Source organism: Erpetoichthys calabaricus, chromosome 10, assembly GCF_900747795.2.
Source record: "Erpetoichthys calabaricus chromosome 10, fErpCal1.3, whole genome shotgun sequence".
NCBI lineage: Eukaryota > Metazoa > Chordata > Cladistia > Polypteriformes > Polypteridae > Erpetoichthys > Erpetoichthys calabaricus.
In genome coordinates, this window is record NC_041403.2 from 153,640,143 (window position 1) to 153,653,823 (window position 13,681).

Genomic DNA, 13,681 nt, shown 5'->3' on the forward strand with positions numbered 1-13,681 from the left:
GTTTAGTATTGTTAGGCATTTCTTGGCTCATTCCATTTGCCATGACCCTCGTAGAACTGACAATACGTTTTTTTTTCACATTGTTTAACGTTAATGACATTTAAGTAAATCAGATATATAACTTTTCTTTAAACATTTAGTTAAAAACAATATATTTATAGGCTTTGTCAATAAAGAGGTTAAATTAAGAACATGCCATTATCTTAAATTGGAAAACACTTTTAGACAAAAACTGACAAAAAATTGCAAAAGCAACAGCAATATACCGTATTTACCCGTGTACCATGCGCACATTTTTCCCCGAAAATTAGCATTAGAAAATCAGGTGCGCGTCATACACGAGGAAATTTTTTTCTGTATTGTTTACTTCTTCTGCTTGGGCTCTCTTGCTCGCTCACTCTCTCGTTCGCTCACGCGTGCTCTCTCTCTCTCTCTCTCTCTCTCTCTCTTGCTCGTTCACTCATGCGCGCTCACTCTCTCGCTCTCTCGCTCGCGTGTGCTCTCTCTCTCACTCTCTCACTTGCTCTTTCGTCATGCAACAAAAACAGAAGGGCATTTCGCGGAAAACATGCCCTAAACTCTTCCTATACAATCACAACATGCGTCGTACACGGGGCAAATTTTTTTCATACTTTTCTTTGTAAAAATTAGGGTGCGCGTCATACACGAGGGCGCGTGGTACACGAGTAAATACGGTAGGTTTCAGATCTCAACAGGAACACATGAAACAGAAACTCCAATGTTCAGGAAAATCTTCAGGCTAAAGAGGGCCTAATAGACAGTTTCCTTTGTGGCATTGGTAGAGAAGGTGTGGTTGCTTGATATGCTATTTGAATGTCTGGCAATGATGGCTCTCTTCCTTTTTTTTCTCCACGGCATGAAAAAATAACTCAGCGTGAGCACAAAGATCTGTCGGTAGTTTGTTGATACCAAGTTGTACAGGACGGGATTGATGACTGAGCTGACGTAGAAAAGCACATTGGTCACCATGTAGAAGTAGTGGTAGAAATCGTACAGGAATCTGGAAAACACAGAAAGCAAGCAACAGTCATTAAGTACGTTTCATTTATTTAACTTTGTAGAATAAGGCATTTAGAAACAAATCAACGAATGAAGGCTTCAGCATCTTACATTTATTAGTTAACCCCGAGACACCCCGAGAAGGCAGCAACTTTTGGACACTGCCTCCTCCAAGACACTAGATGGCAGCTCCCTTGGAGTATAGTCATGCCCCGGATTCCCGCACGGCATCCTGGGACTTGGAGATTTCGGTTTCACAGCCCTTTTGGGTGCCACCAGGGGCAGCTGTCAAAGGACCAGGGGAGTCCTACATTCCCTATAGCCCGGAAGTACTAATGGATCATGCAGACGGGAGCCCCAAAGTACTTCTGGGCTGACTAAAGAATTTGAGTTCTCCATCTGACCCGGAAGTGCTGGCAAGTCACATGGAAGGAAGAACAGAAGTACTTCCAGGTCGGGCACTATATAAAGGACTGCTGAATACCCAGCAGGTGAGCCGGAGTCGGGAGGAGTAGGACAGAGCTTGCTGGGACGTGTGGAGGAGAATATTGTATTGATTTATTGCTGGTTTATTTGTGTATGGCAGCTGTAGTGCTTAACAGGCACTTTGAAGAAGAATAAATAATGTAAAGATTTTTGTGCTTTTACCCTGTGTCTACGTATCTGTCTGTTGGGTTAAAGGGGCGAAGCAGCTTTGCTTATCCCCGCAGCACTATAGTATCTGTTTCTCATCCCCTTAGAATGTGATCTGATCACCAATGCATTTACATCTGCTTATTACGCGGTCAAGGGCTATCCCATGTCACACACGTGCACATGGGAGGCAGGCTAGAAGGACCAAAAGAAGGTAATTCCACGCCAGGCCAGTGGGTGGCAGGGTACAGTAAACCTTTCTCTTTTATCTCTGTAGACCAGAAACAGGAATTTCTGCCTGATACGAACAACGTCACTTCCGGGTTCAGCCCGATGATGTCACTTCCGGTTCCGGGCCCAAGAACATCACTTCCAGTTCCGGCCCCAGATGAAGTCACTTCCGCCAACCTGTTTTAAAAGCCAGTCATCCTCCATTTGTACTCAGTTCTGTTCTGGACTCAAGACTGTACACATCTGTATTTAATATTTGCCTTTTCCAGCCTAGATTCAAGTATACAGGTGGCTGCCCCAAACCTTTTTCGTGTGTCAAGGCTATTCATTTCACACCCAATCATTGAATCATTGAAAACGCAGGTTAATGCGAGGTATAAAGTGATGAAAATTCTAAGAGATTAGAGCTCAAAGAAACTCATTTTGGCTTAAGCTTGACACTCATGCTCTTGAATTAGAATGAGGAAGGCTGGAGCATACTGTAGATGGAAAGCAATGAAACAGCATTGTAGCGGGGCCACATGGGTATTGATGTTTATTGTGTTTGCACCAAGTCGCGTCTCGTCTCAGCACCCCGTTTAATCTGATGTGAGTCTGGTTAAATGTCGTCCCCGTAAGAAGTAACGGGGAAGGGGGTTGTGGGGAGGCAGCGACCCCCTGGACACGTTGGGACCGGGATTTTACCAATTACATCATTATTTAAACCAGCAGGAGGGAAAGAAGGGGAAGAAGGAGAGAGACGGAGATTTCATTAACGACATCAGATCATCATTTTCTGCCATTATTCACATTGCACCTTGTTCCCAGTTTGCTTGTCACTCCGCTGGATTCACGACAGCTCAATCATCACCAGAAACCCCGGGGTTGGACATTATTATTCACCATACGCCGAGGAAGCACAGTGAGATTGTTCCATTTTTATTCAGGAGATTCAAACGCAACCATTTTTTTTTCTGATCAGTTGTCCGTATTCTGGACGGTGATTTAACAGGACTCAATTTCACGTTCGAGGTTTTGTTATTGTATATGTGGTGTTTTCACTTAGCTGCTTTGGTGGAGGGATATACATACTGTATATAGATATATTCTACATGGGGAATTTGTATTATTGTTTTTGTCATTGTGTTTTATCTATCTATCTATCAGAGACTATGTATGTTTGTTTGTCCGCTATGCAAATCTGCACCGGGCGTCTGATCGCCACCAAACTGGGCATGGGGCTGCTTTGTGATCAAGAGGAGGTCATGGGGTATGTTTGGTTGGGAAAATTTTCCTTGGTCAAGCACAGGACACCTTTTGACCGACACAACATTCGCAAAAAGTCCCCATACTTATCATCGACAAGATGGCCGCACGTTGCAACAGACGTTAACGGTGGCGCCATCTAGCAGCACGTTTGGTCTCTGTGCATCCCTCTTTACCAATGTTTCTCTAAATTGCTAAGACATTGCGGAAGTGTCCAAGTATGCGAACGCCGATTGCTTTCATCACGTGAAGGGGAACTACTGTATGTATGTAAAACGTGAATGACCCAGTGCGCGTGACTGGCTTTCCGTATTTTTGGTGCTATTTGCTCACTTTCCGACGTATTGTAAATAACGTACATTCATCTCACTCTGGTGCTTATTCCGTACGTACTACCATGTGACACATTATCATTGTCCTGCTTTTCGCTAATATACCCGTGCCACCAAAAAAAAGACATGGCATTAAAAAGTCCACTTCCGATGCCACAAAAAAGTCTGTTTCAAGACCGTTTCAAACATTGCGCAAGACGTCAACATGTTTTCATACAAAGAATTCTGCTGATTCCGAATGATTTACCCTTTAATTTCAAAAGGCTGCAATTTCCTATTCGCTTTGGATTATGCTAAGTGAATTACTAAGGCTGAAGTGCAATCACTCCAAGTTAAAGGCATCAATTTGGAAAAATCCATGCTTTTCACACGGACAACTCTACGTAACATGTTCTACAGTGGGCAATCCTCACAATTTGTTCATTTTCAGAACACCACGACAACACAAATAATATACTATATCCAAAGCCTCTAAAATGACCACTTATATTACCTATTACAATAAAATTTCAATCAGAAAAATGTTGGTTTGATTTCTATGTTCTGTTTCTTTCATTTGGGAAATTCACCAGTTATAGATTCCCGGGCAACGCCGGGTACTCCTGTTAAGTTTAATATACAGTGCATCCGGAAAGTATTCACAGCACATCACTTGTTCCACATTTTGTTATGTTGCAGCCTTATTCCAAAATGGATTAAATTCATTTTTTTCCTCAGAATTCTACACACAACACCCCATAATGACAACGTGAAAAAAGTTTACTTGAGATTTTTGCAAATTTATTAAAAATAAAAAAATTCAGAAAGCACATGTACATAAGTATTCACAGCCTTTGCCATGAAGCTCAAAATTGAGCTCAGATGCATCCTGTTTCCCCTGATCATCCTTGAGATGTTTCTGCAGCTTAATTGGAGTCCACCTGTGGTAAATTCAGTTGACGGGACATGATTTGGAAAGGCACACACCTGTCTATATAAGGTCCCACAGTTGACAGTTCATGTCAGAGCACAAACCAGGCATGAAGTCAAAGGAATTGTCTGTAGACCTCCAAGACAGGATTGTCTCGAGGCACAAATCTGGGGAAGGTTACAGAAAAATTAGTGCTGCTTTGAAGGTCCCAATGAGCACAGTGGCCTCCATCATCCATAAGTGGAAGAAGTTCAAAACCACCAGGACTATTCCTAAAGCTGGCCGGCCATTTAAACTGAGCGATTGGGGGAGAAGGGCCTTAGTCAGGGAGGTGACCAAGAACCCGATGGTCACTCTGTCAGAGCTCCAGAGGTCCTCTGTGGAGAGAAAAGAACCTTCCAGAAGGACAACCATCTCTGCAGCAATCCACCAATCAGGCCTGTATGGTAGAGTGGCCAGACGGAAGCCACTCCTTAGTAAAAGGCACATGGCAGCCCACCTGGAGTTTGCCAAAAGGCACCTGAAGGACTCTCAGAACACGAGAAAGAAAATTCTCTGGTCTGATGAGACAAAGATTGAACTCTTTGGTGTGAATGCCAGGCATCACATTTGGAGGAAATCAGGCACCGCTCATCACCAGGCCAATACCATCCCCACAGTGAAGCATGGTGGTGGCAGCATCATGCTGTGGGGATGTTTTTCAGCGGCAGGTACTGGGAGACTAATCAGGATAAAGGGAAAGGTGACTGCAGCAATGTACAGAGACATCCTGGATGAAAACCTGCTCCAGAGCACTCTTGACCTCAGACTGGGGCGACGGTTCATCTTTCAGCAGGACAACGACCCTAAGCACACAGCCAAGATATCAAAGGAGTGGCTTGAGGACAACTCTGTGAATGTCCTTGAGTGGCCCAGCCAGAGCCCAGACTTGAATCCGATTAAACATCTCTGGAGAGATCTTAAAATGGCTGTGCACCGACGCTTCCCATCCAACCTGATGGAGCTTGAGAGGTGCTGCAAAGAGGAATGGGCGAAACTGGCCAAGGATAGGTGTGCCAAGCTTGTGGCATCATATTCAAAAAGACTTGAGGCTGTAATTGCTGCTAAAGGTGCATCGACAAAGTATTGAGCAAAGGCTGTGAATACTTATGTACATGGGATTTCTCAGTTTATTTATTTTTAATAAATTTGCAAAAACCTCAAGTAAACTTTTTTCACTTTGTCATTATGGGGTGTTGTGTGTAGAATTCTGAGGAAAAAAATGAATTTAATCCATTTTGGAATAAGGCTGTAAGATAACGAAATGTGGAAAAAGTGATGCGCTGTGAATACTTTCCGGATGCACTGTATTTATACACTTATTTTACATATCTGCTTTTGTTTACTTGTGTTTAACCATCAATTGAGGGGAAAATATTATTTGTCAGAGGTACGGCTTGGTATAAGTAGGTTCAACTCAGTAATTCATCCAGGCCACCGGTCCTGGTAGTGTGGCTGCCGGCTGGGTAAGGGGTCGGCCGTTAAAATCAAAACTGCCAGGTAAAAATCCATGCAAGCATCAGCCGTGTAGACTTTCTGAATGTCGTTAATGATAAAAAAAAAGAAGGTGAGACTCCAAGTTTCAAAGTTATCAAGGAAACTGAGTCATCTAGTTTCAATCTCCATCTCCTTGTAATTTTAACTTAAAATCAGAACAGGAAATTACAACTTTACTCCTTTAAAATGTAACTAAGTTACCTGGCAATTAGAGCAAGTGCCAAAACGATTCACGAAAAGCTCAGAAACTGTCCTGGAAACGCCCATCCATGACATTATCAATGGATCTTTATTGGTTGGCTTAGCTCATAATACGCTAAAAATGTCAATTGTCAGACCATTACTGAAAATATCATATCTAGATCCAAATTTGCTTAAAATTATAGACCATTTATTCTAAATCTACCTATTCATTTTAAAATACTTGAAAAGCTTTAGAGTTCCTGTCTCACCTTACTTATTACAAGTTCGGCTTAGTCCGCACTAACACGGATACATTTGAAAACACAATTTTCATTTTAAAAGTTTTCTGCCTGCATTAGCGTTTTCTAAAAGTTTGTGATCTGAACTAAAATGGCAAAAATATGTAAATCTTGCAAATTGGGCATTCATGGTTTATCACCAAGCGTACTGTTTGTTTTTTACGGAACAAAACTGAAATAAACCAAAATGCCGAAAGATCAAGGAAAAAAACAAAATAGACTTGTGCGCTACACATGGTGCTCATGTTGAGTGCATGCAACCTCAAGGACCATAGGACCAAACTTTGAAATTTCCTCTATCGAGTGATGTGTGGAATGTGTTTCTGTTTTATACTGTTTCTTTGAAATACATTTTTGAAATCTGCTCTTTCATTTTGAATAGCCCTATATAAAAAACAAGTAATGTAAGATACAAAACTTGAAACTACATCATAAATAATACAACAATTAAAGATAATAAATCAGTCAGTCAGTCATTGTCCAACCCGCTATATCCTAACTACAGGGTCACGGGGGTCTGCTGGAGCCAATCCCAGCCAACACAGGGCGCAAGGCCGGAAACACACCCCGGGCAGGGCGCCAGCCCACCGCAAGGCACACCCACACACTACGGACAATTTAGAATCGCCAATCCACCTAACCTGCATGTCTTTGGAGTGCAGGAGGAAACCGGAGCACCCGGAGAAAACCAACACAGACACGGGGAGAACATGCAAACTCCACGAAGGGAGGACCCGGGAAGCGAACTCACGTCTCCTTACTGCGAGGCAGTAGCACTACCACTGCGCCACCATGCCACCAAGATAATAAATCAATAGCACTATATAATAAAACAAGGGGGCTCCGCCCCTGCTCGCTTCGCTCGTCTACCCCCGGCGTTTTGAACCCGTGCCCGCTGGGCAGCTGTAGTTTCAGACGCGTGTTGTAGGAGCTTGCGTTGTTTTGAATCCGTGCTTGCCCTGCTTCTGCGGTTTGAGACGCGCGTTGTAGGCGTATATCCGTCAGTCGAGCTCGTTCGGTTTGAACCCGTGCCTGCTTTGCCTCCGCAGTTTCAGATGGTGGGTCGCATTCGGTGGCGACACCTGCGCCTTCTGTATTATGTCGGGTTTTACCATGCTCTGTAGGCGCCTTTGCCTTAGGTACTGTCCCGCGCTTTCTGACGTGCGATGTAGGCGCCTGCACCTTCTGGGTCTGCCTCCGCTGTGTGGTGTGGACGTTTAACTGTCGTGTTTTCTGCTTTTATATTCTGTATCTCGCTGTGCATGTGTTTCGTGCCTAGGTTTTTTTGAAGCTGTTGCATTCCAGTTTTCATCATCTGTAACCTGCTCTCCATGTGTTTGGCCCCGTTCTTTAACCTCTTTATGACGTTTTACTTTATTTTCTACTCTGTCTTTTATTTCTGACCTCGCTTTATCCTGCTTTTGTTTCAATGACACCTGGTCCGTGGTGATTATATTCTCCCTTTTTCGAGTACTAATTTCCATTTGTTTGCGAGACTGTGATCATTACTGTACTGTCAAAAATGTATCACTGTAATGTGATCCACCTATGCTGTGTAGTTTGGACGTGTGAGGATGACGTACGTTTAATACGGAGCGTTCGCCCGTGTCACTCTGGGGCCCCCTATTGTTAATACGGAGCTTCTTCCGTACTATCATGAGGTGCATTGTGGACCACTGCGGACTCCGTGGTGTTTCCCGTTTCTCGGTTAGTAATATGGATATGAAGAGAATTAACAAAATATTTTCAAGTCAACGAAAAGATTCACTAATAAGAGAATACACTGGGTGAATGCCAGGCTACCCCATAACAGAAGTATGGAGCGTGCAGAGTGGTAATCACATCCACGTAAGTCAGCAGACACACTGATGTATCGTTGAGCTCTGCAGATGAACACAAACAGATTGGTTGGCAGTTGATAAGACTGCAGCACCCAAGGATGGGAACTTTGCCAGCTGAGCAGAAAACCATGACACAGCAACTGCTGCTTTGCTGTACAAATAGTGGAGGGAAGAGATAACTGAAAGGGCCCAGTTGAACTGACACAAAACAAAAGCCAAATAAGCCACCAGATGTAAATAACAGTTGGAAGTCCTTCTGCCTGGCTCAACAAGTCTAAAGCTCTGCTGTTCACACACATGTGCTGCACAACTAAAAATGATAGTTGCTGCCTAAAGAGGCAAGAACTCAAGGAACTAAGCCAACTGCACCTGCTGCTACATAATATCAGGTATGAACTGGAGGGGGTGCTCTTCAGCAACACTAACCATAAACGAAAGCACACACCTATGTGTGACTATGAGCAAGACACTTGAACTGCCAGTGCTTCAATTGGAAAAACCAGGAGAAATGTGATCAATTGTATCATAAATGTTATAAATCACCTTGATAGTGGCATTAGCCAAATAATAAATGGAATGTAATCATAAAAGCCGGAAGCAAAATGGAATACAGTAATCCCTCGCTATATCGCAATTCGACTTTCGCGGCTTCACTCTATCACGGATTTTATATGTAAGCATATTTAAATATATGTCACAGATTTTTTGCTGGTTCGCGGATTTCTGCGGACAATGGGTCTTTTAATTTCTGGTACATGCTTCCTCAGTTGGTTTGCCCAGTTGATTTCATACAAGGGACACTATTGGCGGATGGCTGAGAAGCTACCCAATCAGAGCACGTATTACATATTAAATAAAACTCCTCAAATATATTGTTAGCACGGGGGCTGTTTACACCCCTAGAGGATACGGACGCTCCTCTAAAAAATGCTGAAAGACTACCTTTATATTGCTCTCTTCCTTGCAGCTGCTTTATCCACGGTGCTTTGCATACTTAAAAGCCAAACAGCCCTATTGATGTGTTTGCTTTTCTCTATCTCTCTGACATTCTCTGCTCCTGATGCGCACTCCTTTGAAGAGGAAGATATGTTTGCATTCTTTTAATTGTGAGACGGAACTGTCATCTCTGTCTTGTCATGGAGCACAGTTTAAACTTTTGAAAAAGAGACATATGTTTGTTTGCAGTGTTTGAATAAAGTTCCTGTCTCTCTACAACCTCCTGTGTTTCTGTGCAAATCTGTGACCCAAGCATGACAATATAAAAATAACCATATAAACATATGGTTTCTACTTCGCGGATTTTCACCTTTCGCGGGGGGGTCTGGAACGCAACCCCCGCGATCGATGAGGGATTACTGTACAAGGCTGGCCGATGTTAAAGTACTAACGTTCAGTAAGTTGGTTGCTCCAGAACAAATACAAAATGTTTGTCTTTAACAACACTTCACACTTGTAACTCTGAAGAAAAATTTCCACCTTCCAGCAGGAGGCTCCCATTGCAGATTTTCTGTGCCTGCACGTTGTTGCTCCTCGCTTCACCACCCAATGTCTCTCTCTCTCCTTCTCCCTTTCCGGATTAAGTCCCCTTTAGGCCAACAGTCCCGTCCGTGTTGTGTCTCCTCCTTAAAGGTGCAGATCCCCATTATGCACTAAACCCACATCAACCCATTTTCTCTGGTACACATTGTGGATGCTAGGGGTCGCTGTTGCTCCTTTAAACCCAACAGACAGACACTCAGGACACTGGGTAAAAACACTGAGAAGTATTTTTATTTCTTTCCTTCTCAAAAACAGTGCCCTACGCACCACAGCCACAATAAACAGGCAAGTAAATTCAACACCAACACAAATCTTCTGTCTCTTCTCCTCCACACCTCCCAGCAAGCTCTGCCCACCTCCTTCCAACTTTGGCTTGCTTGCTGGGACCTTTATATAGTTCTTGACCTGGTAGTGCTTCTGTCCTTCTGTCCATCTGACTTGCCAGCACTTTCGGGTCAGATGGAGAACTTGAATTTTCTTCTGCCCGGAGGTACTTCGGGGCTTCCGTCCTCATAACTTGGAAGTACTTCCGGGCGATGGATGAGACATGACTCCCCCGGTTCTTTTGCAGCATCCCCTGGTGGCACCCACGGTATCCAACAGGTCTGTGTTGCCGAACTACATATCCCATAGTGCCCTGCGGAAATCTGGAGCACAACTACACTGCAGGGAAGCTGCCATCTAATGTCTTGGGGTAAGTAATGTCCCAAACAGGTTGCCTTCCCCCATCCTTCCACTCTGTGGGTGTCCCAGCCGGGATGAGCTGCCAGCCGTCTATCACAACATTAAGGAGAGGAAAACTAACAAAAGGCCAGTTGTACACGTAGCACTCATTACAACTTGTACTTGTACTGCAAAAACACCTATGGACAATACATGAAAGGTGAGTACCGCAATATGTAAGGTTTTACCTTTCAGTTTGAAAAGCACTACACTTTGTCTGTATGCAACATTCTAGAACATCTGGGGTATTTGTGACGATGCGGGTTTGCTGCTTGCTCCCATCTTCTATTTGGGAGCCCTTGAACCCAACACCATCGGTAATGCTACCTGATGAGCTAAGCAGTGAGGCAAAACATAGCAAAGGGGATGGTGTATAAAAGTGCCAAGTGCTTTTATTAAAACAACAGAACAATGTCCAAATACTGTAAATAAGTGCAGTGCTTCAAAAAAGTCATTAAATAAATAATCCATAAAAACAGATGTGAAAAGTGGAGGTTAAAACAATAGAAAAAAAGTCTTTAAAACAACGAGGTTAAAATACTGTAGGAAGCAGTCTTCTAAAAACCACAACAACAAGCCCGGTGACTTTTTACCTGGCGGCTCCCCTGCTTCCCCCGTCTGGGCTCCTCAACAGGGGAGTCGCCCTACTTGCAGCTGACCTTCACTCTGCCTACTTCAGCTGTTCAGTTCGCCTCTCCGATCCCTGGCTCCGGTAGGCTTCTCCTGACGGCGACTTGGGTTCCTCAACGACCAGGGCGCCCACGCTGGGGAATACACTCCCCAAGTCCTGACTCCCACTGCCTTCCGCGGCCTTCCACAGAGTGTCATCCGCCTTCCAGTCATTCCCGCTCCATGATCACTCAGCGGGAGTGACCACTACTACTATTCCCCGGGTGTCGGCTGTTATATTGTGTGTTTTTATTAAGTTTAATGTCACTGATCTCTGTTCCCACTGTTATGGACTCATTCATACAGGCAGACCAAGTATGGTACAGAGGGGCACCGCATCTTCATTTAGAATTGCCGAGCCAAGCACAGGACTAGAGAGCCAAAGACAACTGGAGAATTGAATAGTCAGCCTAAAGACAGACCAGTATATTTTTGTCTTCTGTCAGTACACTATTTTCTTTCCTTGTTGGGAGAATGAGAACTGTATGTAGGCATTGTGCTATTCCTGTATATTTGAAGGTGGGGTTTGAGTCCTGTCCTGTCGTTGTTTGGATCCGGAGCAAAGAATCTGCACATGGAGCAACCAGTATATAAGGATGGACCTACGGCCAACACTTTGAAGCTTCCGGGCGGAAGAGTATGTCTTCTGTCCGGCTAAAATCCTTTCAGTGTGGTGATGAAAGATGACGGACTGCACAGATCAAGATTCCCACGGCTTGATAAGTCTGTCATAAGCTTCTCGTTTGTAATACCACGTGAACCCGTGAATAAAGAGCTAGAATGATCCTAACTTGTCGTGTAAGCTTGTAACCATCATTTTGCATGCTGGGTGGGATAATACCTTTTTAATTTATAATAATTTATAATTCAGGTTAATTAAAACACTGCAATATAAAAGAACACATTCCCAGAGAGCTAATGCCTCTTAAGGAAACATTGGCCCAACACCCAGGCTCCTTGTCCAGCTGCAACGTGAGCCTGCACTCACTCACTCGCTCGCTCTTCTGCAACGACTTTCTCCTCCTGCTGCTTCCTGCCTTCTCCTGCAACCTCCGTTCATTAGTTCCTTTCTTTTTTCTCCCCCACCCAGCCGACTCGCGCTTCTATTTTATGAAGAGGCATGGCAGCTGTGGCAAATCAACAGCCCCAGGAACAATCACGGATGCGGACGGTCTCTCACCTGTGCACTTAGGTGAGAAACGGCCACATCGTGAATTGCCCTGAGAACCGCTTCAGCCACACAAGCACCACGCCCCCTCACTAAGCCGCGAGCGCTTTGATTATTTACTTTAAAACTGGCCTTTGACGGGAGCTGAGGACCCGCAACACCACAGTAGTTAACCTGAATAATAATAATTCATTACATTTATATAGTGCTTTTCTCAGTACTCAAAGCGCTATCCACACAGGGAGGAACTGGGAAGCGAACCCACAATCTTCCACAGTCTCCTTACTGCAAAGCAGCAGCACTACCACTGCACCACCTGAATGAAGCATATACACTTACAGCCAGGGTGTGCTTTGCATTTTCTGAAGCATATGGGTTATACAAAAAATAAATACATTTTTATTAGTGAAAATAGAGATTTACAACACTGTCAGTGAATATTTACACTGCTGTCACACATGGCAGACTGGTGATTCTCTCACAAGGATTACTTACATGGTGCACAGACTGTGATAACACAGTTCATGGCACAGGCCCGCCTCTTCTGAGAGCTCTGAGGACTGCCCACCAAACTCAGTGATGCTCCGCCTCCTGCCCCGCCCCTCCAAGTCTAGCCATCATATAAACAACACCAACCATCGTAGCCGACTGAAAGCTGCAATGACTTTTATTTTTGTCCACTGCCACTTTGAAAAATAAATGGGGTTTCTGGGATGGAACCTCAACCCTTTACGTCCTCACTTGTGTTCTTTTTACACTATTAAATATCATATGGAAAATATATAGAAATACAGCATAACGTACTGCTGCTCAATCACTGGGTCATGACTCAGTTTTGGGTCAGGGTTGTCACTATTGTTTAAAGTGGTAGTGGGTCACGGTGGGTGGAGGGAGGTTGCCGCCCTGACAGTCGCTCTCAATTTACTAAGGGAGTTCCTATTAAAAGGCCTGGCCTGCTCAATGTTCTTCCCAGTAGCCCCTGTGCCTCCAGAAGCTGTCCAAAAGTGTTATACCACCAGGGTCACTGGGAGATGTAGGACATTTTAAGTAGTGCTGCTGCAGTGGAACTTGAGTGGCCCGCACAGAGCACTGACTTCAAACCTATTGAACATCTTGGATGAGAAGACACCACCAGGTCTTCTCATCCAACATCAGTACCTGATCTCACAAGTGCTGTTTTGCCTGAATGAGAATAAATTCCTACAGACACACTCCAAAATTATAATGCCAGAAGAGTGGAGGCTTTTACAAGTGGGTAACTCCATATTAATGCCCATGGTTTTAGAATAGGATGTCCAACCAGCTCATGTACTGTAGGTGTGATGATGAGGTGTCCACAAAACTTTTGGCCA

General features: G+C 44.1%; 1 protein-coding gene across 1 annotated transcript in view; it reads right to left on the reverse strand.

Moving 5' to 3' along the window:
- Positions 1-273: 273 nt before the first annotated feature.
- ntsr1 (neurotensin receptor 1 (high affinity)) overlaps positions 274-13,681 on the reverse strand; it is a 331,861-nt gene continuing 318,453 nt past the window's right edge. The window contains exon 4 of the mRNA XM_028812143.2: positions 274-1,021. Coding sequence (XP_028667976.1) covers positions 772-1,021 — 250 coding nt within the window. The 3' untranslated portion in view covers positions 274-771. The remainder of the gene's footprint in view (positions 1,022-13,681) is intronic.